Below are 27,516 nucleotides of genomic sequence, written 5' to 3' on the forward strand. Positions count from 1 at the left end.
GACTCGGTGGCGCGAACGAGAGACAGAAACGAGGAAGAGCGAGGGAGAAAGAAGGATACGCGGAGGCGAACAGAGACGAACGAGGCACGGCACGGCACGGCACGGCACGGCAGAGCAGGGCAGGGCAGGGCAGGGCAGGGCACGGTGAACGTAGGGCCCGAGGGCTCCCGCGCTCGGCAACGTCCAACGAACGCTGAGGAGCGGCGAGCGAACGACAGGAAGCAGCAGCGACAAACCGGGCGAGCGAGCCGCGCCGGAGCGGAATGGAGAGTAGCAGAGAGAACGCGAAGCGGAGCTGAGGAGAGAGTCGAGCGAGCCGTTGGTTGCGGAGGCGACGTGGCTCCGGTCGTGTTTTATTTACTTAAGACCAGTAGCGAGCTCGGCGCAGGTAGAATTCCACAGCTGGAATCTTAATAAGGGTGGCCAGGGGTTCTCCCCCGGTCGCTTCATCCTTCCCCGATCGTCTCCCTCGTCGGCGCTGAACTGCGCTGTTTTTCGCTGCTTCTCAATCGAAAAAAGTTATCAGAATCAACACCACGAGTAAAAATGGGTATTCGAGTAAATATATAATAGGGATTATGAAACTTTGAAAAGTTGACGCCATCAACATTTTTAAATTAATATATCATCTCCAAATTTTAGAATTTGGAGATGTCTACTGTTATCAAAACAACAGCTGCATTAGAATGTTGTTTTTCATAATATTGATGGCATTAAGATGACTGGAACGTTGTTTAACAAACGATTTCATCGATGATCCACGTTGAATTTTCTGTATGTATTCAGGCCATCTTTACAATAATAATTTTGTAATTTTTATGTAGGTCACGTGGCGTGGTGGATGAATTGTTTAAAATAAGGGAATGTTGCAAATGAAAACATACTCGTAGATATTGTTAATGAATAAAGCAATAACTCGTTTATTGGCGTGCATCATTCCTTTAGGCGAATAAAGATTATCGAGTCTAAGAATATCCACAGCTATCACGAGACTATATAGAATCTAACCAAGAACTTTTATTTTTGGCTAGCGAGGCGATGTTTGAGCATCTAGGTAATGTTTGGAAACTGGAAGAAGAGGTAAGAGAGAGAATTTAACACCAAACACATACGATAAGAGTATTCGGCTGTTTATATAACGGCGTTCATGGATAAACGCGTGTCGTTGCGTTATCTCGTAAAATTTATATCCAACGGGTGGTAATTTTATCGTACCACTTCGAGAGCCATGCCCCACGCATTATTCCCGTAAAATCTTTGACGATCGTTAAAGTGTTCGTCATAAAATCACGTTTACTCACGGATTTCTGAGAAATTTCGTCTAATTATGGTCTCTTCTTAATGCAAGAGCAGTGGCTGTTGTCCTTGAGCGTTCATCCATAGACAATTACGGACGCACCCCCGGCAATAATTAGTCAAACCGGCTGAGCTCGCGCACCGGAAATGCGTGAAATCGTTGTGGCTGTTATGTACCGATATTTTTTGATATTAAATATGTTATCTGAATAAGTAAGACATCAAGATGCTTATTAGAAGACACTTCAAGTTCTCCAATGTAATGTAATTATAACAAACAGAAAAATGACAAACTTAACCCTTACCGTACAAGAAGGGGTCACTTAGTGACCGAGCGATTTCTGTCCGTGCAAGTTTCTTTGAGTCTTTCGGTAATTATAAATTATATTATTTTCCAAAATAAAGTACCAATATTTATTCTAGAAAGTTGAAAATATGTTGGTGAATTTTTAGAGATTTTTTGAATTATTCTGAATAAGGTGAAGAAAACGGACGACGGATTTTAGTATCCCCGTTTGGATGAGACATCAAATTGATACGGTAAAGATTAAGATAATTAACTAGTAAGCGCAACATATTGACATTAAAAAGAGTAAAAAATTTTACAAAATTTTAATTATTATCGTTGAAGAAAAAAATCATATCTAAAACTACCACAAGAAGAAGGCTCGAGAAAGAACGGTGTGAAATATAGAGAGAAGAGAAAAAAACATCGCCCGTGGCCGTACCGGCGAAATTATTGCGTCCGCCTAACTAATCCATACCGCAACGTATGCAACCCCTCAACCCCTCAACCCCTCTGCGTGCGTGGAGTGCGTGCTACAGTCGAGTGTACCATCGCGCGCGAGCTCATATAACGGGTGATTCCCGTATGCTTCTTGAAAATAGTATTACACATGTTATTCGGGCAGCTATGAAAAAAACCGTCCCATTTGTTTTGCTTGCGGAATGAACAATAACAAATTAAAAGTATATACGAAAATACAATTTCTTCACAAAACGTAATATAATCAACATGCATAATTCTTTGAAGTGGGATCTCACTCTAAAGAGTGAGATTTTTCACTATTTTTATAGAATAAGATTCCAAAGAATTTAGAGAGCACAACATTTAAATTTTCATTAACTTATATATATATATATATATATATATATATAAAATAAAATTAAAACAATTAAAGTGAATAGGTGCTTTTAAACTGCATCGGTATATAAAAAAAATTAAAAAGTGCGTAACAACATTATTATATCATATCTCTCGAGATAGAATTCAAGGCAACGACCATCGAACGCAATCACAGCGCGTTACATGTACAGCACACATGAATCTCATATCGTGCACGTGCTGCGAGGCAGTGTAATTTCGAGTCAGTCTGTACACGGCGTGATGTATACGCGCGCGCAAGTGCCAGCGAGAGCAGCGAGAGCGCAGGGAGATGCACACACGCGTGCGCACGTGCATCACAGCACGCACGTGCTAAATTGCGGGGCGCGGTTGAGCGTTGCAACACAACGAGAGACGAGAACGACTACATTTCGTTCGCGGATTTTCCTGCCGGAAACGCATCTCGCTTACACTCGCGCGGATGGAAAGTAATGAATAAAAAGCGGAAAGAGAGTGGCAGCATCACAAAGATGCTCCATGTACTCCGCAATTACGTTAATGTTCGCCCCCCCAACTAAAGAACGAAAGATTTTGCAGTTTGTATTACTTATACTTACAATACGTGCAGCGTTTGCGTCCAATTGACATTTTATATATATATATATACATTATTTTTAAAATAATAATCATTTATCACCTTCGTAAAACGCCCTTGGCTTTTCGTCGCGTGACAATCAAATTGCCAGTCTTCGTCTCGTCCATGCGGAACGAACTATTATATAGCAGCATTTCTCTAACGATCGTTAATGTACTCGTCATGAAGGTAATGAACGAAAATTGCAATTTTGTTCTGCAGAACAAAAATTATCGTCAGGGATTTCAGAGCGGGATATGCACCACTTCGCGCCAGATCCTCTTCGATATAAAATTACGCTAACGACGGTAATTATCATACGTTAATGTGCTCTTGCTAAATGTGACCCTACGTGAGCTCTGTGTGTGTGTGTGTGTGTGTGTGTGTGTGTGTGTATGTGTGGTATAGTGTGTTGTGTGATGCTGACATTAATATTATCGAGCTAACTACCACTTCGGGCCTGTAATAGTAGCTAATTCAGTAATGATACGTCTCGACACGAAAACTAGCAATACGTCCTTTCGGCGCTCTTCGTTCCACCGATTCTTGAGAACCCTACTCTAGTTCTGGTTTAAAAAGTTCATAAATTCTTGGAGTCTATAATAATGTGCGTGAAAAAAATATCACAGTGATTGAACGCATACGCGAATCATCATTATTGTCTAAGAAAGCCTAGTGACTGCAATTTAATACTCTAAGCAAATTTATTACTCTATTACGAAATTTTCAAAACTCTCTCTCTCTCTCTCTCTCGGAAGTAGGAAGAACGACCGATACGTCAGACGAGCAATTCGTGCGTATACGCTCGTATGAGCAGGGGTTGAAACGATTTCCCGATATGTAGTTGTAACCCTCTCCTGGCTCTCTTTCTCTCTCGTCGTTATATAAACCTGTGACAGCAACGGGAATAGAGGAGGGTATGCGCAGGATCCGAGTTGTGAGAAGGGCAGGATCTCGTATAATGTCCGTGTAACACACCCTGCTCATCACGCGCCACTTGCTTCCCTCCCGTTCGAATCCCCCTTCCTCCCCCGTATCGAAACCGAAGCGACCCCCCCAGAAAACCTACTGGCCCTGAACAGACCCTGCGGTGGAATAACGCATCTCTTCTCTTCTCTTCTCTTCTCTTCTCTTCTCTTCTCTCTCTCTCTCTCTCTCTCTCTCCTCTCTCCCCCGCTGCCATCTCGTTGCATCTTTCTCGCTCCACTCGCATTCTTGCCTCGCTCCATCTCTCGTACTCTCGTTATTAGCTTCGCCGACTCGCACATGCGAGTTATGTTTATATTATGATATTAATAGAGAGTAATACGTGGCCTCCATCACCAGCGGTAGCACCCGTCGCAGCAGGTTGTTTGTCGGTCTAAGAGGGCGCCCAGGGCCGTATAAACGAGTCTGGGGCATACACAAGAAGGACAACAGCCTTGGATACATCTTTCGAACGTAGCGCGATGCTATAATAATCGACACGTCTATCTATGCAAATTCCATCCAATTTATATTACACTCAAAGAGTTAAGTGTTGATAAAATTTCTATCAAAAATGACGACTACAATTGAAAAATTTAAAAAACTTAATCTACTTAGATCTGCGTTTATTCTCAGATATATTATAAATATAAATAAATATATTTTCATCATAGAAGAGATTCGTGACGTATCGTCCACTTTCTGTAGATTCCAGAACAAACCGTGAACGCAGATGGACATTAATTGTGCGTTTTGTAACGCGAGATAACAGGGAATGGAAAAAAGAAACAGTAGAACCTGCCTTCCGCTATAAATTATACGACTACGAGGAGAGAAGACGTAGGTCTGAGGAAAGTTGACCTGTTGGCCACGATGCATCTCGTGGCCACGAGAGCGCACAGGCCTATCATTTCGCCGGTTCGAAACGCGAAATTTTTGGCTGCGAAAGGACGAGGGGGAAAAACACACGTTGAGAATTAGAGAGGATATCGTTTAAGTGGTCGGCGAAAAAGGGAGACCAGGAATTTGTTGTCCGTCTGACTAGCCTTCCTCTTCCCGACCCGGCCTATCTGGGTATCCAATTCGGAAAGGGCTACCCCTTCGGGACCCGCATCTCGTTACGCGAAACATCGTGTAATTAGCACGTCGTTGCGATCCCGCTATATGTACATATATGTGTATAGGGGCTCGTAAACGAATGATCCGCTAAGGATAGCGGTAGCCATCCTCGATTCAGGATTTAACGCGATCTACGATGAATGCCAGTAGCGTAGGATTTTACACAATTCTCCATTTTAAACAATTATTAATTTTAATTTGAAAATAAAGTCGATGTAATTAAATTATGAAAATGTTATTTTTAATTATTATCTTTCTTGTGCCGACATTTACGTATATATAAATTTATATATATACGAAATGCGTGCATCGAATATTTCAAAATAATGAATATAATATGATACTTACAATCCAGAGATCCCAAGTTCAAAACTCGGTAAAAAAATTAAAATGTAATTTAAAAAATATAATTAATTAATAAAGAGGTTGTCTCAGATTTAAGTACTATTGATGAAAAAATAAAAAAGATTGTATATTATTTTAAACAATTTGGTTTTGCAAAAATTTCTGGAAAAACTGACCAGAAACTGGCTGTCCAGTTACTACTCAATCGAGCGTCGCCTAAACTGGGCAAAATCTAGTCAGCAAAATCTAATCTAAAACTAGCTAGAATCTAACTAGTAAAACTGACTACACACTAGTCAGTAACCAGCATTCCTGGTCAATTACTGTACAATTTTTGGTTAATTTTCTGCAATAATAAAAACAATTATAAAAAAAACCTCGAAAACCACGTGTGCTAACAACAATCACAGTACGATTATTAAATTCGGCAACATTAAATTTAAGCAACATTATAATTATATTAAAGTTGATGCCAAAACCCTATTCCATTATCATTGTCATCGGCTTACACGACGAGCGCAACATGGAACGAGCCGCATGGAATTAGAAAATAGAGAAAGGAGAAACAAAATAATAACCGCGCGATGTATAACGCACAATGTATAACGCGAAATTTGACCGCTATTGTTTAAACGATATCGAATTACTGCCCCATCGCCGCCGCGATGCGATCAACACAATGGAACTTTTCGTATTTCGTGGTTCGCGCACACCTCTCCTCTGTCGGTCGCCGCCGCCGTTGCCGCGCCCCTCTCTCGCTCTCTTTGTGCCGCGTCAAATTCGATATCGAGTTATTTTTCAGCGTGATTACATTAATTGCCCCGGCGATACTGGCGCGCCTCTGATCACAGGCGCGATCGCTGTAATGTCGTTGGGCCGGTTATTCAGCCGAGAACGCGCGAGGTGTTTCTATTTTCAAAGATTAACGCGATTACGTTCCGTTGCAGTTTCGTCTAGCGGAGGCCCGTACCTATCGTTTCGCGCCTCTCGTTTTCTCTCTTTGGTCCCTCCCCTCCTCTCCACCTCTTTAGCTCGTTATATTTCATTAATGCCGCATCCTCGATCCGACGAGACCCGATAAAAAAGCGAAAGATCATCATGGATGATTAAATATTTCTAGCGCGACATTTTTCATTTTTACACCGATAGTTCTTTGTGGTTTATATTTACATCATTCTCAGCAATTAATATCGTGCGCGATAATAAATTAAATTAATATCGTAGTTTAAATCAGCACTATATTTGTAAACGTTTATTTCTAGGCTTGTGAGATGTAAGATTAGATAGATATTTTGTATTAATTAAGAACACATGATGGAGTAGAAATTCGATCTGAAAAATCGTGTCAAAGAAACTTCAAGATAGGAGATGTTTGGCATATTTCTAATTCTGAGATAGAACAAAGAAAATGCAACAGTCTGCTGATTCACTTCTCCTTGACAGTGTTGAACGCATCGCATCGCATCGCACGTAGTGACACGAACTTCTCATTTCTCGTGTATAGACTTCTCCGGATAACGATGCGAGACCGCAAACTCACGCGAGATCACCTCGTTTTCAATATCCCTTCGACAACGAAACGAACGTCTGAGTATATACGATTTCCGGCAGAAACATCGGTGCGTGTAGCTGCGGTAGAAAATTAGAAACTTCGTGTCTTATCCGCTACGTAATTTCCACGCGACGTTCATCTCAATTCCAAGATCTCTATGATGGATGCGCACGACTCGTTAGATCAATCGTTCTGCCGCCCATTTGCCGCTTGCTCTCTTTCCTCTTGCTCTCTTACTCACCGAGCATAATATTTATATCGGTACACGCTCTCTCCCTTTCCACCCGCCGCGAAATACAGGCAGTTCCACCACCGCTACCGCCACCGTCACCATCACCATCACCATCGTCATCCGCTCAACCTATCTCGGTGACGATGGGTTGGTTCCCCGAGCAGAGCGGTGTTGATGCTAAGCTAAGCGAAGGTTCGCTCTTTGATCTTCTGCTTCCTATATATAAACACGAGAGCGCGAACGGGAAGAAACGTGCCTGCGTGCGCGCGTGCGTGCGTGCGTGCATGTTAGGACGATGAGGAACGAGAACGTTGTGGGATGATGCGTCGAGGAAGCGAAGTAGGAAAGAGAAAAAGAGCGCGAAGAGATGGCCTCCGTTCTCTATCGTATCTCCCGCGTGGGGTCTTTATACGTCCGACTGTATTCCCCTACATCCATTATCTGCATACGTTACTCAGGAACACATCATGCGAACGTGCTCCTGACAGCCTCTCTCTCTCTCTCTCTTCGTATCTAGGATCGACTGACTAGTCGTCGTAAACATCGCCCAAGAAAACATCATGCGCGTTCATAGCTGCTGCTGCTGTTACTGTACGTTGATATCGCCAGCGGACCCGTAAAGAAATGATAAATCGTTCGAAGGAGATGTACCTTCTAAAGGAATCTGATCTATGCACCGCGCGCGCGAACTTACACTCTCATCACGCTAAAAGCGCAGCGATGCTTTGTTACTCGCCATCGGAGATTGTGCGGAATGTCAAATCACGAGAGAGATTTTTCAAATAATGGAAAAGGAGGGGAAAAAAGGAAAGGTACGATTTTAGCAAACAATCTCACTGTTGTTTTTGAACGTACTTCTCTCTATTGACAAGTAAACAATAATTGAGAATTTGAAGACTGGAAAAATGCCGCAAATGGTTTCTAAACAAAAACCATCATCAAAATGTGAACAATGTAACTTCACACCGTGAGAACAGAGCAAAACACAGCTTGTTTGCCAAACACCGTTAATAAAGAGGAAAATAATAACGAAATAATGAAACGGCCGCCGGTGTTTTATGGGATATGCGTGCACACGTTTATGACATGTCATACAATGCGGTTTGAATTACAAATCTATTATCACACATGGAGTTAAGAATAATTTCCAATCCAATGGAAATCTTTTTCAAAACAAGCGGACATACCTTTTGTCTTCTTCCTCCTCCAATTTGTATCAAAGATTTTATTATAGAAAAGAAATAATGCCGATTACATGTTATTTAGATAAGAAAAACAGCGAGGAATTACGATTAAGTAAAAAGTAGATGTCATCTAGAGAGTAAAAGATGGTTTCTCGAAAAGAGAAACAAATGAAGGTGGACATAAAAAAAAGAGGGGAAAAAAGAAAGGAAGAGAGAACGTTGAAAAAAATTTGCAACGTAGGTTTTATCGTTTTTGAATATAGCTGTGAATTCATCATGCCGATATTCTCTGCGTTATTTCGAATTCGAAAGAATTTCGATACAATAGTTATTCCTCTCATGGCTTGAGATAAGAAGAATCACAAGGATACAAAATCGACGATAAACTTTCGCATACTTTAGCGTAACGATCAAAACCATGTGATGTGTGTGTGTGTGTGTTGTGTGTGCATGAAGTTTGTTCAAAGGAAATTGTTTATTGGAACTTTGTCATATCTTTCCTTGTTTGTGATCTTTCATTTTTTATGATGTTATACCTCGTGTATGTACATCAAATTTTTAACGAAGAAAACTCGCATTTATTCATATGTACATGTATATAAATTTAACACTATAGCGGAGAAAGAGAAGAAAAGAATACAAGAGACGAAGAAAGAGCAGCGCAATTGTGTGCGTCGTAAAAATGTGAAATTAGAAATTTAAATTAAAAATTGCGAGTATCGTCAAATGAGATTTTCGCACCAATAGTTATATCATCTTACAATCAAGCTCCACCCGAATTATTCGAATAATCGGATAATCTTTATACGATAAAAATCGAGGGAGAGAATAAAGAAATAAATAGAAAAAAAAAAGGAGGAAAGATAAAGCGAGACGAGAAGATCCGACTATACCGCCTATCCGGGTTTTGCCCTGTGGCGCCGATTAGGCCGCAATTAGGTCGACATTGTTATGTTAATGGCGGTCGGCTAGGGGGGATAATATTAGGGTGAACCGTGGGGAATGATGTTATAATATTTCAACACCAGTATCCCGGGGTCGACGGCGCTCAATTGATAAATCATTTCGTAAGTGGCAGGGTGCGATATTATATTCATATTCGACAGAGAAGGGGGTCTAACCGCCTGGCAAAACGAGTCGGTCGGACACCCCGATTCTATTTATCGGGGCGCCCATTCACGGATCATAGATCATGGATCGTCGCGGATAATGGCAATGTGTAATGCCGACGAATGGGCCAACATTGACACACAATGATTTCCGCCCTAACTCTGGCGTGACTTCAGACACAAACATACACTTTCTCCTTCTTCCCCCTCCCACCCCTCTCTCTCTTTCTTTCTCTTTGACCCGGTTGGGATCAAGTGGAAGTCAATGATTTAGGGTGTGAGCGAGCATCCCACCAACGCGTAATTCGTGATAGCCCTGTGTAAACACGAAAAGCGGAAGTTTCTGTATACGAGGGGTTCCTTCTTAGTGTATCATCTTATCTATGTGTCCATCTTTTAAAAAATAAGAGAAGCCAAGACAAACGGATCGAATCAAGCTCTTTCGATACATTTATGTGAATATATTAGAATATCGAATTCTATTTTGTTTAAAAAACACATTAAATTTTTATATCCAAAAGAGATTTTAGTATTTTGATTAAAAACAAATATATAATACAATTCCTAAATTGTCATTAATGAAACATTGTAATTAAAATTAAAAAAGATCGAATCAATGCTTCTTATCAATACTTAAATTCTCATTTTTCATCATCTTCACAAGTCTTCTAACGGTATCCACGGATCCGTGCCAATTATGGTAAGAACGAATTGCCTTGTGCAATATTCTAGAGAAGCGTATGTACTCTACATGTTGTATAACAGGTGGAACAATCCATTTGAAGCCGACGCACGTGACTATTTCGGCGTTAAACGAGACACAGGTATGGTAGCTGCGTGACGATTCACCCCCGCGCGCGTACAATAGTGGTTTATATTGCGGCTAGAACATAAGCGGGAGGTGGGAGGGAGCGCGATAGACAACCGCATGCAATTGATGGGGTGCAAACGGGGTCGACCGCGCCCGACAAGCCTCTCTCCTCTATAACGGCTATATTACGCGGTCGTTATATTTATTTAATACATGGGGTGGGCTCATGCGGCGCGCAGCCGAGTATTATACGAGTTATTATTTCTGCTTGTGGCTTAGGAAAGCGCCCTCCCATCGGCCATCCACGAATCGCAGTCCTATTGTACCCGTTTAAACGACTATTGGGGTGAACACGATACTTCTCACAGTCGGTTGGATACGGGGGAAGAATGATTTAGTCAGATTAGGACGGACAGTCCCTGGTAATGCTCACGATACCACGTGAAAATCCGTGCGGACAATGAACGAGTGGAAACGATGAATGCGGGTGGGAATCGTGCGAGTAAACGGATTGAATTAATAAAACGGTAGGGTTAACTTATACGAATAGTAGGAAGTATCAAATGAAGAAAATATATTGAAATATATATGTATAGATATCTTAAATAAGAGTGACCCGTAAAATTTTCAGAAATTTTCCGAGTTTTGCAGGAATTTCATTTTTAAAGAGCATCTCATGAAAAGTATCAATGACGCTTGGCTATAAAATAGCGAGCGTGGCGCGGACCAGCGGTTGGAATGCACTGCAAAGTGGGTAGAAGCTCGTAACTGCAGTAGAGATTGCACTTAGAGGCTCTTACACGCAGGCCGACGGAGAAAACCGCGCTTGGCACTCGACCACCCACATGGCCGGACGTTACGCGTCGGTTTAGGCGATGCCGATTGATTTTGTAGGGTCGGACGCGATACTTCTCACAGCCCACAAGGATCGTCAGATTAGATTACTAATGCACCCTTCCCACTGGGAACGCGTGTGTTTCACCAGCTCTAGTGGCCTCTCGTTCTATTATAATCCGACGAACCGATGACGGAGCTAAGTAAGAGTCTATCGACTCTTGGACAAAGCTTCCGACCGCATTATCATCGAGCAACTTTGCGCATTTACATCTTTAATACTTTTTAATTTGATAGGGAGGGGGGGAGGGACAGTAAAAAAAAAAAAAAAAAAAGAGAAAAAGCCTCTATATCTTCTCCTATTATCTGACAAATTAGTGAGATTCCAAGTCTCTTTAATGCTAGAACTACTAAAGCAATCAAAATGAATAATTTCTGATCTTTTTTTTTTACACTTATGCAGCATCTTTTCTGAGGTCTTTCGTCCTAATTTTCTAAATAATTAAATCAATCGTTTACTTTTCCATTCCATTTCTTTTTAGATAGATATAATATGTATAATAGTATATGTATATAGTAATGCAGATCTGCAAATAATTTTGTTGGATCATCAAAATAATTATGTAGAACGCTTAACTGTTGACGTAACAATGCTATAAAAAATATTAACATTTTAGCAAGCAATTTGAACGTTTTACATAGTTATTTTAATAGTTCAAACAATTTTTAGATTTGTGTGTAGCTAAATTTTTAGATATTGCATCAAAATCTGTTCTTTTCGTATAGGAATAAGTATACGTTAATCGACGGTAATTCTAGTATTAAAATTGTCACTATATATTGAAAAACATATTTTAGTTTTTATTATAATAAAAATTTTTTTAAAATATGGAAATATTATTTTAAAATATGGAAATTATATGTTTATAAATATATTCAAATAATAAACTAATGTTAATATTAAAAATAATTTAACAATTAATAATTTAACAATATATGTAAAAAGTGTATTTATTTTAATTATTTCTATTCTATCAAATTTAATAATTAATTAAAAAATTGGTTTCTCTATCAAATTTTATAAAGGCATTCTTTTACTTAAAAAAAAAAAAGAGATGCAAATTTCCGCATCGTTTCTATTTCAGTTAAAAACAAAGAACCTATACTTATTTTTCCATTGTATCATATAACAATATATTTACTTACTAGGATTCTGATCTATACAGCTAGGAAGATTTTAGAAAGTTTCTGCACGAAATCAGCATTTTGCTAAAGATGACTAGACTTACCTAAAACAGAAAATAAGAAACAAAAATTAATCATGGAATATCAGATAATCGCAGAAACGATGGAATATTGTGCAAAGACAATAGCATAACGAATCCGTTTACTGGTAAAAAAAAAATTCAAATAATTCTACGTGTATTTTTTTTCGAAGTTGTGATATTTTTAGTAGGCCTTCGGGCTAGACAAGTTGAAGCATGGCACATTTTACATGTGTACACATATTTAAAAAAATATACAGAAGAACACTTTGTTTTTTAATATCGTAGATCTTATGATTTTTTAAAATAGAATTATATGTATGTAATAATATATTGTATTAGGAAAAAATCGTAGAAAAAAATCGTAAAATACTAAATCGTAGAATTTGTAAATGAGATTTAAAAAAATTATTTATTACTGATGTATATATAAATTTGTATAGATAAAATCTATCGATGGAACCAATTGAAAATGGGCGAGTTGCGTTATATTTTATCACGGTCATTACAGGAGATGTCGCTATTCCTAATTCACGCTTTCACGTGTTCACGCTAGGACGTCCCTTCAAAACGTGAAGCACAACGAGACAAGAGAGAGAGAGAGGAGGAGGGGGGAGGGGGAGAGATGCAGGAATTCATTACAAATTAGTAAAATGTACCAAAACTCCAGTTAGCCTCGATAAAAATCAATGGCGTAGGATAGCGTGATATCGACACGCTGGGGATTTTTATAATGAGACAATTTCGCTATTGTAGGAATCCGTTTATCGGCACTCGCAAAGTTATGCGATCAGCTATTAAACTGATGCTAATTAACGGCGCAAAATTGATTCTACCATGATTCGAGCATGAATCCAGAAGAGTCGAGAATAGTATTCGCATTCGCTTCCACCGACGCTGCAGATAAAAATTCATGGGTATTTCGGTAAAGCGACGAGCGAACACGCGAGCACCAAATGGTGTCGCTGATCGAATCGTTAATCAGTGCCGACGTCCTTTCGCGGAAACGCGCGGCCGGCGTAACGATTTAACGCGATTGCCGTTCGTTACATCGCGCGCAGCTGGCGACAAAAAATCACACCGCATGCAACTAGCGCGAAAGAGCGCAAATACTTTTTCGCCTTCTCTCGCGATTCATACAGAGCAGTAATTATCCTTAGGAACGTAAGTACGTATGCCTTAATTTACAATCGGAATTGATCCACACAGGAAGTTTAATTTCCGGTTGATTTTTGTTCCAACGGGGAGATGTTAGTGAGTAATTAATTCATTTGATGATGAAGATTTCCAACTGAACGAGAATTCCTCGATATTACAACGTGTAATGTAGAGATACTCGTGTGTATTGTAATGTACTTTATTACATTATTGGCCATTGCTACTTCTGGATATGAATAATTTAAGGATATTAATCATCTTTTTCTCCAACTAGAAAATCAACATATGTAGGTACTAATATGTTCGTTCTAATTTTATCGAACAACACCGTGGTCTGTTATATAACTAGGGAAACCGAAAATCCGTTAATGCGTCAATACTCGACGAAAACTGAGTTATCGTCACAAAGGAGACACGTACGCGGCACTTGAGCGTCCAATAAGTATGTCGTAGCCGGCACTTTCTGTGCCCGTTTGCGGCCGATATATATAGGGCGCAACATGAACTAACGCAATAACGACAACGAAAGCGACTAAAGCGCAGCAGAAGCTCCATAATTACGAAGCACGGCAATCAAATTGGCAACACGCGTAAAGAGAAATGCGCGAAAGCAAGAGATGGGGAAGATAATTGCTCTCGTGGCAGAACGTCGACCGGTGCAACGGTTGATAAGGGTAACGTGGAATCGCTTATCATGGATTCCTCCCGTTTAAAGTTGTTTGACAAAGAAGAGAATGAGACGCGGAGGAAAAAAACTGTAGTAGCCGGAGAAAGAGAGATGAGATGGGTGCCAGAATCTAGGTGGGACGACGCGAATGTATATTGTTCATAAATTAAGTATATAAAACCGTCGCGGCGTCGGCCTCTTTGATGCCAGATAGGCGGTAAACGCGTTTCCTCTATTTACAAGGTATGCCTGCCAGCTCACTGTGATGGGAGGAAAAGAAAAAGATAGAACGACCGGCTGAGAGAGGTGAGGGCACATGATAAGATGCACTGATTAAGCATTAGGAATTAACACAGGCCTTCGCATAAATTTTTCTCCGCTCCACAGCGGAATTAATTCAATGTGTGCTTAATTTAAATTGGGTTAACTCTCGTAATTATTTTCCAATAATTCGTTCACAAAATATTTGGTATATAATGTAGATTTATTATTGTTAACTCTCACCCCGTACAAAGTCAGGTGACTAGTGACCGAACGATTCCTGTTCGTGCAAGTTTCTTTGATTCGAGTCTTTTAGTAATTATAAATTATAGTACATTTTATTATTTTCTAAAATGAAGTTTTAATATTTATTCTAGAAAGTTAAAAGTATGTTTGGTGTTTTAGAGATTTTTAGAGATTTTTTGAACCATTCTGAAAGGGTGAAAAAAAACGAACGGATTCTAGTGATCCATGTTTGGATGGATGAGACACCAAATTGTACATTGTTTTGTAAGGATTAAAAAACACGAAACTATAACGAGCATTGTCGTTAATAGATCTTGCACTGGCTCACATACTCTTTTATTGATTTTATTCTCAGAGTCTTTGTCATTTTATACAGGGTGACTGAAATAACACCCACTAATCATATAGTACTATTCCTAATAAAAAAATTCAGACGAAATATCAGCAATATTTTTTTTTAATTACCCAATGAGCAAAATATCTAAAATCGACGTACAAAACAGCTTTAAGATATCTTTAAGAGTTCTTTAAGAAAAATCTTCAAAATATTTCACAAAGGACATGGAAAGATATCTTAAAATTGTATCTTAAAATCTTATACATCGATTTTATCATCGTGTATTCGGCAATATTTAGAAAATATCTCATTATTGCGAAAAATATCTCAAATTGCAAAATGATAGAGGACTTTTCGTCTCAATTTCTTTATTAGAAATAACGCTGTATGATTAGTGGGCGTTATTTCAGTTACACCTGTATACTAAACAGACGTTTCAAAATTAAAATATTTTTGTATTTGAGAGAATATCATGGACATGTTCCATATAAAAATATCGACATCTTTGATTCATTACGGAATAACTACGAGTTTGTAAAATCTGATATCAACAGCCCGTTAGAAAACATGTCGGGAATTTTCTTGGTGCAGTCGACTCTAGGCACGTAAGTTACATTGCCGCTGTTACCTTGCTGAAAGATTTATGTGTCTTGCATATATAATATTCGCGTTCACGCGGTATGCCCAATACGGCAGCGACAGTGGCGGCAGCGACCTCCATACGTTGGATAATGTGGCGTTATCAGTATCGTTCTGAGATTTAAAGCGTCTATCTTTTCTTGTGCCTGGGTAATCGATATGTCTAAAATCGCGTGGGCGGCGGCGAGCCATATAAATGATACGATAATAACGCGTTCCACAGTACGTCCGACGCTCATGTCAAGATCCGTGACCGATAAACACGTGCACTTCTCGAGCGAGCTCACGTGCCGCGGAATGTACGATACATGCGAGAAATGCAGTAAGAATTTTGCCAAGAAGACAAATTAGGGAATATCGCGAGAATTTCAAGATGTGTATTTCACGTGTGAAGTAAATTATGTATTATATTTAGAAGAAAATTCGAAAAATAATAATAAATGTGTCATCGCACTGTATGTGAATACACAACGAAGTAATGAGAAAGCCTTGTTGGTCCAAGCTGGATCTTAAGTAACATTTCAGTGTGAATTTATATACACATTTCACTTCTGTAAATTGCACGCTGAAATAACTATCGGTCCTGCCCTAATCCTAAACTGGAATAATAATATCACACATTAAAATGATAAGCAGTATTGAAATTAATAAGCAGAAGCTTAAGCTTAAAAAGTTGGAAATAATATTAATATGTATATAATTTCACACACTAAAATATTATTTAAACTGAGAAAAAAAGTTGCTGTTTCAAAAAAATATTAATTGATTCAACTAAATATTTGTTAATTCAAACAAATAACATATTTTAAATTATATGTTTGTTAATCTAAATATATATAAATATTTGAACTAAATACATTTAATCAAGTCAATATTTTTGTTTCTTAGTATAGCTCAAACCGATAAAGCTTCTTGTTACAAAAAATAACATTAAAATATACCGTCGCGTGTAAATAGAAAATAACACATGCAAACAATTAGTATTAGAATTGTATGTTGAATTGTGTGTTGAAATTTAAATTTTGAAAATTCATGACATAATGTTAAAATATACATATAATTGAAAGTATAATAATGTAGAAATAAAATGAAGTTGCACATTCATTATCTTAATTAAAACGCTGCGCATTGTTCCAATTCAGAATTTTTTAAATGTTCTACTGAAAAGTAGACTAATTTTAAAATGTTTTTATCAACATAATGATATTTATTCAATATTCAAGCAGAACTATAATAAACTATGATCTCGTAGTTGCAATTTTAAAAATACTATGACGTCCTATAAATATTTTAGTTAATCATGCGATAGGTATGTCAATTCCACAAAGAAAGTAACAATAGCAGCGATCAATTGTCATCAACGAGTGATAGGCCAAGCAATTTTTCCTCGTACGTTCGATAATTCACCCTCTCGATATGGTGCATCGCGAAAAGGGCGTGCCTATATAATATCGAAAAAAGCGGCAATTTGGCTCGACGACCCGTCGCCAATTATCAATGAAGACCACGACAACGACAACGGTGGCAGTGACGGCGGCCACGTGGAATCTCGATCGTTAGGGCTGTTAACGAGTTCGTGCTGGCACGTGACACGAGTAGCCTCGTGGTCTCGAGATCTCTCCGCCACGGTGCCACGCGACGATGGCGATGCTCTTCATTTCAAGAGAAGAGCGACATCGCGTTCCCGAAGTGAGAACCACTGGCTGGCACGTCCGGTGGGGACCAGCTCCTCTCAACGTAGGAACGAAGGAGATTGTAGTGGAGGCAGAGGAAGGAGAAGAAGGCGAGAGAGACCGAGAAGGACGGAAGGTCGGGGAAGGGCAGCGGGGGAGGTACGACGCAGGACTGTGTTTGGATTTCTACGAACCTGTCGCTTATTTAAACGAATTATATGACAATTCGACGTATGTATATCGTTATTTCTATTTACGAGACAGCCCACCTCAAGAATAGAATACGCGATAATTTATTATCGTATGTAAGGAAATATATATATCGAATATTCGAATTTGATATTCGATGTTGCAGATAAAAAAGTACGTATATGTAATACATTAATCATGAATATAAAAAGCTTTTCTAGCGATTCCATTTTATCGATATAATATCAAAATCAAAACTCACTGAAATCACATTGTCAATTTCAAATATAATATTCAATATAAAAAAATAAAAAAAAAAAAAAATTGAGAGAATCGCCAATTTGGCCGATTCTACAATTCGACTCGTTCGAAAGTATGTGGTAAAAATGACTGATGTCGTAAAGATTTTTTTTTTTATTCTCTACCTTAATTCTTATCCTCTCTCGGAATATAATGAATGTACGTCCTATTCCGAGGGACAAAAATCTCCGGGAGCGGCTCTCATAAATGGATACGCGAATCTCGTGAAATAATTCAGCGAGACTAACGCGACTCCTCATTAATCTTCCCTCGCGAGATCCATTCCCCTCGCATCGAATCGGCCAGCAGCACCGCACGGTGTGTACGGTCGCATACGCACCATACAGACTTGGTCGTCCCTGAACGAAGCGCAGCGTGCGTAGGGCAGTCGCCGGACGAAGAGATGCGAGGCGCGCATCGCCGATCGAGGATCGAGGAGACGAGAGCGGCAGACAAAGAGGGAATGCTACGGCAGGAAGGAAGATAGCGTATAGTAGTAGACAAGGCTGATAGATCATGTCGTGAGGGCCGGTGGAGGGCGTCCAAGCAACCGCGTTGGTAACGAGGAACGGCAGCGACGTCGGCGGCAACAGAGGCGACACCCACTATACTCACATACACCCATATATATACGTATACGTGCAGATGCACAATTCCCCTCTCTTTCCTTCCGCCTCTTTCTCGGCCATTATCCTTCTCGCTCTTTCTTTCGATCCTGACCATCCTCCTCGAGCGGTCTTCTCTCTAACCATATTTCTCTGTACGTTATTCTCCTCTCCGGCGCCGTCTCTCTCCTTTTCTCCCATTCCTCTCCTCTCCTCTCCTCTCGTCCGCCGACCTCCACGTCTCTCCCTATCTCGTACTCCTCTCTCGGTTACAATGTTGCCGCATCGGGTGCCGTGCGGCATCATCGCTGGCTGCGTTCGTTCTCTGAGGCTTTGCACGGCAGGCGCAGGGACGTATTATGCGGATGTGTGCAACCCGTTATGCGCTTCGCGGATCCGTCCATCGTCGCTTCTCTCTCTCTCTCTCTCTCTCTTTCTTCCGATTCGCGGCGCGAGCGCGCGCCTAATTCAATTCGCTCAGTCAGGCGGATAGAGATGCGCCACTTCCATCTCTCCCTATCGAAGCCACCGATCACTCGCGTAAAATCCAATTGCAATGGACGTTAGAGGATATTCGTGCAAGGAAATCACTTTCGATTTTCAATCGTGTATATTTTAAGAGGACAAATAAGAGCAGATGAAAACACTGTTATTTATGTAATTAGTTAATTGGACTAGTTTGCTAAATACTCTAAATACTACGTCAAATGTAAATGCGTTACGTTGCATGTGCTGAAACACGAACGAGAAACGCTTGTAATACATTGAATAATTACCAAATAGTTGCATCGTCTGCGTCTTAAACAGCCGCAGTTATTATGCGTTCGAATAGAGTTCTACATGTGCGGTTTTATTTCGTAATAGTTTGTTGAAACATAAGACCACATTATTCAGCTCGATAAATAAATCCGAGATTTATTCAAACTCGTCTGATCGGTGAAAGAAAAAAACAAAAAAATAAAATGCATCCATTCGTTACACATGTAAGTATCTTGCATTTCATTTTTTTACTTTTAATCATCAATATTAGAAGCATCAATTTGCATCGTATTACATTCCTTTTATATATATATCTCGCGCGATCGTTCCGCATCGGAATGTATAAAATCGACCTGACGAGAACGGAATGCGCGGTTCTTTGCACGTACGACGTCGTCAGATCGGATTCTCGTTGGATTCAAGTGGGTCGTGCTAGAGCTTCGTCGGCGCTGCGGTGCTTCGCGTAATCGCGAGACGCCTCGCTGCGCTGCCGAGAAAGAGAGACGAGAACAGCCGACGAGACGAGAAGACGAGACGAAGGGAGGCGAGGTGAAGTGAAGGTGAGGTGAGATGAGGTGAGGGGAGATGAGGTGAGGTGAGGTGAGGTGAGGTGAGGTGAGATGAAGTGAGGTGAGGTGAGGTGAGATGAGGTGAGGTGAGGTGAGGTGAGATGAGATGAGGTGAGGTGAGGTGAGGTGAGTTGAGGTGAGGGTGAGAGTAAGGGTGAGGTGAGGTGAGGCGAGACGAGGCGTGGGCGCGCAAAATTGGGAGAATACCACGACGCGCGGCGCAACGCGGCTCGTCCTGCGCGAAGAGACGGACGCAGAAAAGGCGGTCCGCGTGCGCGAGCCTCATGTCGATGCAGCTTCCACGGCGAAGCGTCGTTGATAGATCAAGTGACCAGGCAGTCTCTTATTTTATAATACATATATAATATATATAAACGCCTCCACTTTTAATTTCATTACAAAGACACGTTAAAAATTAAAACTTTTCAAAATGTGTGACGTACTTACGTCTGTAATAAAATTTAATTTTACAAGGACATACTCAATCTCGGAGTCAGAACGGAACGAGTTTAACCGAGAAAAAGGATGGCACGCAATTTACTCTTGTAGAGTGATATAAAGAGAGTTTATATGCATCTCTCTTAGATAATCGCGAAAATTGCTCGTATGAGTGAAAATGATATTATTTGTGCTCAGCGATGGGAAGTACGGCGCAGTACAAACGAACGAACGCGAGCGTGCGCGCGCGCGCGCTTTTCCACGCTACTGGATGATAGATGAGTGCCTGCATGCCGCCGTCGTTAGATAAGGAGCCGAGTGATTACGATACGCGGCTCTGCTTTATACTAAGCGCGCGCACGCGGCTGCAATTGCCGCGCCGCGCCGCGCCGCGCAGTTGCCGCGGTAACGAAAGCAGTTTCGCCTCCTCTCCTTTCTCTCCTCTTCTTTTTCCTCTTCATCTTCCGTCTCCCAACGCGGTGTTGTTGTTCCCACTTATCGCAAAAACTGATCCGACTCGCGGCTTGCAGCCACGCGAATCGCCTTGTGGAATATACTATGAGGCGGCGGCCGTTCCTTTAAGGAACACACGAATATTCGAACGAGAGAAATTTCAAATATATCACGTAAGTTATTTAAATACTTTTATCTGCGTCGTTTGAAAAATGAATTATTATTATTTATCGAATCTGATAACGTACAATCTTATTTTCTCTTTGAATTTATGACCGAACTTTGTATAACCCTCACCTTGTTTCTTAATGACATCATGATTCTTAGTGATGAAACAAGCGTAACTAATTCTCGTAGCATTCGAGAGAAGACGGAAGTTGATTTTTAAGGAGGCATCAGTCCAAAGCAGAGTCATTGTATGTTCATTTTAGCAAGCAGTGGGCCTGCCCTGGGAAACGAACGGGGGTCCGATTACGATCGGATTCGGGGAAAGAACGTCGTGAAACTGGCTCGGTACGGATCCGGGCGCAACTCATGTGTATATATGTGTGTATGCGTGTATGCGTGGACGCAGGAAATACAATATTTATGTTGATGCTGCGCGCGTCGGGCTCGGTATTTAAGTTGTGTAAATCCAATATAAACGCCAAACCTGTAATAAATAACTTCTTGGCTAGCCGAAGGGAGATTCGGGGATGAAGAAGAGGCAAGGGGGCAGAAGAGACGCGTCGAAGTGTGAGGAGGAAGGACAGATTCTATGAGAAAAGAAGAAAGAGAGAGAGAGAGAGAGAAAAAGAGAGGAATACTGAGGCGATGGGAAGAGGTTATATTATACCTGCCTTGAGGCCTTCAGCCTTCGCCTTCGAGAACAAGATGAGAAAGTACGGACGTCGTTCGGTCTTTCTTCCACACGTTTAGCAGCAAGGATAGTGGTGGATACGGAGAGAGGAGAAGTAAGAGGAACGTTGAGGTATCTTCCGAAAAGGGGCGGAGGAGTTTTGACCCTACGCTAACGGGACCCCTCCTCGCTTCTTTCTCGCTCGTAACGCGAATCCCTCGACCCTCGGACCAAATAATAGTCGTCGGAGTCGACTCGATGCCCACATGGAAACAAGGAGACATCTACGCTCGCCTTGAGAGTAAACGAATGAATGAGTATGTGAGTGTAGGGAAGGGAACAGAGGTAGAAAGAGAGACAGAGAGAGAGAGAGAGAGACTATTAAGGAAAATTTGTCACTCTCTCTCTCTTCTCTTCGCCAATCACTCAGCTTCTCCTCGTTCATTCCCTTTTTAGCCACTTCAATTCCGTGTTATGCAATGAGAAATCGCAAGGCAGGTGCCTAGACAAGGTCAGCGACGAACAAGGGGGTCTTGCGAAATCGAGCGGATGTAGTTCAGTGAGATAAACATTCGTGGCTAATAAGGGTAGCTATAATATCAAGATTTTGTTCTTTTTCCAAAAAGATGAAATAATCAAGCTACAAAAAATGTAATGTCAAACGATTATGATGTAGTGAGAAATTTCTAATCACTATCAGTCAAAGTCGAGCACGGAGAGCGGAAGGGTGTACAGAGCAAAATGCAATTTATACATGAAAGTATATCTTCGGTATGTTGAAATAAAATTACTAAATATTAATACATATTTCTTTGAATAGTACTAAGTAAATGTTTACTTACAGTAAATAATTATTTGCCCAATAAAACAATTATAATTAAATTAATGATTTTTTATGAAATAAATATACATTATATTTTGCATTATAATATAATATTATAATATTATATAAATATTTATTAAAATTTAGTTTTTTTTTTAGTGTATTTGATGAAAACGTTGTCTGTCCAAGAGTGTCTACTCCTATGGAGGAACTATACACTTCCTAGATGAAGCGTACGACTATCACCGCTCCTAATGAACGAACAGAAGTCGAAACTACAATAATACGCCTACAATCGTTTTCTTAAGTCGGCGGCGAAGCGTTTCAAGATGTACTTGTGGATAGTCGACAAGTTGCGCCGTCCTTTCGCGCGCGCGTTCGCACACTGACGAAACTCGATTTTCGCATTGTTTGATGTCGCCCTTCGGCAGGCGGTATGATAATGAAATACGTGTAATTGTACTGTTCATACTTGTAACTCAATTTTGCGTTGTGCATTCTACGGTAGATAAGCCGCACTCGGAAGATCACGGATTAATCTACTTGAATCAGATGTTTCGAGCGAAGATGAAATGGGAGAAATGCACGAGAAATCAATCAGAAAAAAATCGAAAGAAAATGTAACAGTTACAAAAAGAAGTTAGGGTAACATTTGATGCACATATGATATTTAATAAGTACATTATCCATACGGATTTATAAAGAGATTTATTTTGACTTCGATTAACTCATTTCAAATTGATAAATAATTATTAGTACAGCCTGTACTCTCTAAAAGTAAACGGAATCTAACTATAAAAAGTAAAATCTCACTTTTAAAAACTGACTTGAGCTCCTCTTTTTCACTGGCTCAACTGTCACTTTTTGTCATTCTTTAAAATTAGACTCCACTCTAAAAATAGTAAGACAGATAAAAATCCTACTTGAAACCGCTGTACAATTGATGGTTTCGCCATATTAGTAAGACTAACAATAAAATCGCAATTGTAAGTAAATGGGAGGGCGATTTTTACAGTTAGCCGCGGAGAAGAGTAATAATGTTGCGTCCATTGACTATCGAAGATGTTTCGAAGCGCTTGCACGCTTTATACAGCACTGATATACAAGCCTGGTTTTAGTATATAGGGACTACTACCCGTCGGTAATTACTCGTCGTAAATCGTGCCGTTCACCGAGGTCGCTCCCTCGAGTAACAAGGCGGTCAACTTTGAAGACAACACAGAAGGAACTAAACTTGGCTACCTTTAGATGACCGTGTCTCCATTGGTAGAAGCTCTCTACGTAGAAGAAAAAAGCAAACTGCGCGAGAAAGCTCTATAACTCTAGTACTGCAGAGTCGCGTTAAATCTTGCAATAACTGCATTGTTGTTGGTCGGATTTCATTGATGATCATCAAGCTATTAGCGATTATTTTTATCGAGATCTCTACACCGGGAAGAATGTTAATCAAGAGGGAGACAGTTTTCTGCAAAAGAAGTTATATGGATATATGACGCAAATACGTGAAACAATCGTGACGTTTCGGCGTAGTGCAATTACGGCCTGTTAATGGCGCAGCGTTACGGCGTCACATGATTTCGTAGCGCGTATAGCCGGTTATAACGAAAAGTGCGAAGGCACCAAAGTTACAAGAGGATAAAAGGATGCATGCTTCAAGCTTTTACGGGCGAACGCCAGTGAAGTGCGAAAAGAGATAGGGATACGATGAGTGGACAGAGGGAAAAAGAACCGGGAGAGGAAAAGGAAGAAGGGGAGCAGAAGGAGGAGGAGAAGGAGGGAGATGAGGGGGGAGGGAGGGGGAGGACGAGGCGGAGAAGAGCTCTGAGGGAACATACGCATTATCTAAATGCGCGACACTCTGTGCGCTCTATGCAACCGCCTCGTCTCTATGCACCAAGCTACTGTACTCCCTCTCTCGTTCTTTCCCTGTGTCTCTCTTATAGTCATATTTCCATCTCCTATAATGTTCTCTTTCTTTCTCCCTCTTTCCCAATCTCTACTTTTCCCTTCTCTGTCTTTGGTTCGTTAAGTATCGCGTATTCCGAGTGCTGTCCAACGATTGTCAAGTGGACAATCTTCGACTCCTCGGTACTCGGCCTCGACGAGGCGGCGACTAGATTCTCTTCCAGGAAAAAAACGTTTTTAAACGAAAGGGCTAAAGCATCTCAACGCGAAGAACATTACGTATCAGATGATACCTCATAGATGGTGAACCATAAAGTGACGAAATATCACGATTATAAAAATAGTTGCTAATGTAATTAATATTCTTCGAGTGCTCGAACGGGACAAGAATAGATAAGACCCAATTCAATTAACATTTTCAAATGTAATGGTTCGAAACCAAGCCAGGTCGGATTAATGACGTAATATGCTCCACTTTGGTTTCTTATTGGACGAGATCATGGTACTGTCGGGTTAATCAACCTGGGTTGAGTCCAAACTCAATGTACTCCAAAAACGCTAAATGTCTCGTACGATGGTCTAACTAAATTTATTCCACCATCTATTACAGAGGCTCAGTCTGTTGGCTGTTTATAGAAATGACTAATCTCGTGGTTAATTAACTTTTAATTTTAATTAACTTGGCAGTTGGAAATGCCGTAACCAAAGAAATAAGATTTAATTTTCCAAAGACATTCCACCAGTCTTGCTCTACACCTGCCTGTGTCCAAAACCTTCAATTGTTCAGATCTTAAGCCAATATAATCGCACAGTTTGCTTGAACTGAAAATTGTACAGATTCACAAGAAATATTATTAGGCACAAAAAACTGCCTTGACTGAATATAGAATTTTTCACTCATGTGTGTTTAATCTCATCAGTTGATTTTCACTTAATACTGCTTAACCAATACGTTGTTGATTTTTTAGAAATTAGATATGGGAAAAGGTTACTAGAGGATAGCTCGAATTGCATATAATTAATCGATTTATCGTGACGTTCAGAAATTATCCGACAACATGTCGCAGTTGATTTGCATCGCGACAGCTGCTAGCCATCGATATTTACTATTAGATTACACGTAAAATAAATAATGTGCGAATAATATGACATACGGAGATGGAAAGATGCCTGAAGAATTTCTGAAGAAAATGAACAAGAACGGATTTTTAGTAAATCTCCAATCGGATTTTACTTGATATCCAAATAACAGCTCAACATGCCACTTTTCAAAATGATTAGTCTATATTAAAATATAAACAGTTTTACGATGTTTTTTCCGTTCATATAACTGCAACGATATCAATAACAGAAAAATATATAAATAAATTCTCTAGCTAGATAAAAATTCAATTAATGAAATTCGGATTATAAACTGACATTATATTATTAATGACATGTACGCTGTAGTAGACTGAACATTATTAAACATACAATATATCCATTCTGTTAATACACGCGATACTCGTTTCCGGTACTTATACTTTTCCGACGAGACGATCGAGACACTGATTGCCACTTTTGGCCAGGCCATAATTAAGGTAGAAATATTCGATGCTTTCGGTGGCAGATCAACGATGGCGCAGGAGGTGTCGAAATCGACGGAGGTGCGATATACGACATTGCAGCTGCGAGCTGCAACTGGTCAAGAGCCTCGCCCGCGAGGCAGAATATCATCGGCGAATTCGACGAACGATCGCTCGTAAATTACTATACCGGCAGCACCACGGTACACGTGCGCGCGCGAGTTCGTACCGAAAAACGCAAACTACGAATTCCTGAGGTGCATCAGCAACGTAGTCAGAGGCCCGGTCGTTTTTCTTTCCTTTTTCTCTCTTTTCTCTCCTCTTTTTTTTTCTCACTTTTTCTCTCTCGAATGGAGGAGGCTCGTTGCCGAGCGAAGAAAGTCGGAACATCGCCGCGGCCTATGGCGTCTCGGAATTCCGGAGACTATGGGTGGGAATTCATAAAATTTTCGTTCGACGTTTAACGACGACGACGCGCGCGCGCGTCCCTGTTTTTCGTGCGCGTATAAAATATATCCCAGGCCGTAACATTCTCTCGATTTGTTCAATCCTCGTTCTTTAATACCCACGTCGGAGTTGAAACGATTTTACATTCAAGTTCTTCGAGACCAAATTCTCGACGGTACGTCAGTTGTGTTATGGAGAAATAAATTTCGACGTTTTCGATACACAGAACCGATATATATCGGCAAAACTGGGAATTGGAGCGTCGCGTTTCACGTTAAATGTGCGGCAAGAGAACGTGGATCAAAGAGACGAAAAGGAGCAAGCAACGCTAAGAGCAAGTGCAAGCGAGAGGGCAGCAAGAGGAGCAAAGGAAGCGAGAGGAACGCGTTGCAGAGAGAGAGCGAGAGAGAGAGAGAGAGAGAATGACACACACCGCGGTGGCTGGTTAGGAGAATGCAAATAACAGGAGGCGCCGATGTTTTCGAGCCGGCTAGTAAGCCCGGGAGGGGAGCTTGAGCGTGTGTTTCACCGATGGTTAGCGTCAAATATTTGGTGCGTGCGCGAGGTATGGCAACGCTGCGCGCGCGCGCGCGCACGCGAGAGCGAGAGAGAGAGAGAGAGAGAGAGTCCTCCTCTTTAGTGTTCCACCACTACCATCGGCACCTTCCCCGCCGTCACCGGCATCACCACCACCGTCACTATCGTCACCACCGGCCGCCACCTCATGCCTCCACTGCCTTTCCTCCTCCTCCTCCTCCTCGTCATCCAACGACGTCGACGACGACGACGACAACGATGATACGCGCAACGCGCGATAACGTCACGTGCTTCATGAAAACTAATTAATTAATTACTTTTCTAGCGCCGGCGCTAACCAACTGCGAGAGAAAGACAGAGAAAGAGGAGGTGCAAATGCACGGGATAACTTCCGTGACGACAGGTAGACTGGAGCTCGAGAGATAGACTAGAGACAGCTTTTCGGACGAGCAAGCTGCGTTGCTATGACTCAGTTAACGAGCAAGCTTTCAGCGAGGAAGGTTTAACGAACTGTTCCAAGTTTGGCGTCGAGAGGCCACGAGGAGAGAACGGAACACGCCTAGTCGTTCTCTCGTCTAAGAGAGATTCATTTTAGACGAAAGTATTATCCGTGAATGCACTCTTCACTCTTTCTCTAGGATTCGCAACATTCATT

General features: G+C 40.8%; 1 protein-coding gene across 2 annotated transcripts in view; it reads right to left on the minus strand.

Annotated features, from left to right (window-relative positions):
• The window catches only part of LOC147908534 (protein pangolin, isoforms A/H/I/S), a 153,939-nt gene that overhangs the window by 68,625 nt on the left and 57,798 nt on the right, over window positions 1-27,516 (minus strand). Inside the window, exon 4 of one of the 2 annotated variants that reach the window (XM_087409632.1) lies at window positions 5,797-12,476. The exons of the other annotated variant lie outside the window; for it this stretch is intronic. Within the exon in view, the coding sequence (XP_087265758.1) occupies window positions 12,414-12,476 (63 nt within the window). The 3' untranslated portion in view covers window positions 5,797-12,413. Of the gene's footprint in view, window positions 1-5,796; window positions 12,477-27,516 lie in introns of those variants that run through there. 2 annotated transcript variants of the gene reach the window in all.

Source organism: Acromyrmex echinatior, chromosome 9 (assembly GCF_024713525.1).
Source record: "Acromyrmex echinatior isolate Ae372 chromosome 9, ASM2471352v2, whole genome shotgun sequence".
In the NCBI taxonomy this organism is placed as follows: domain Eukaryota; kingdom Metazoa; phylum Arthropoda; class Insecta; order Hymenoptera; family Formicidae; genus Acromyrmex; species Acromyrmex echinatior.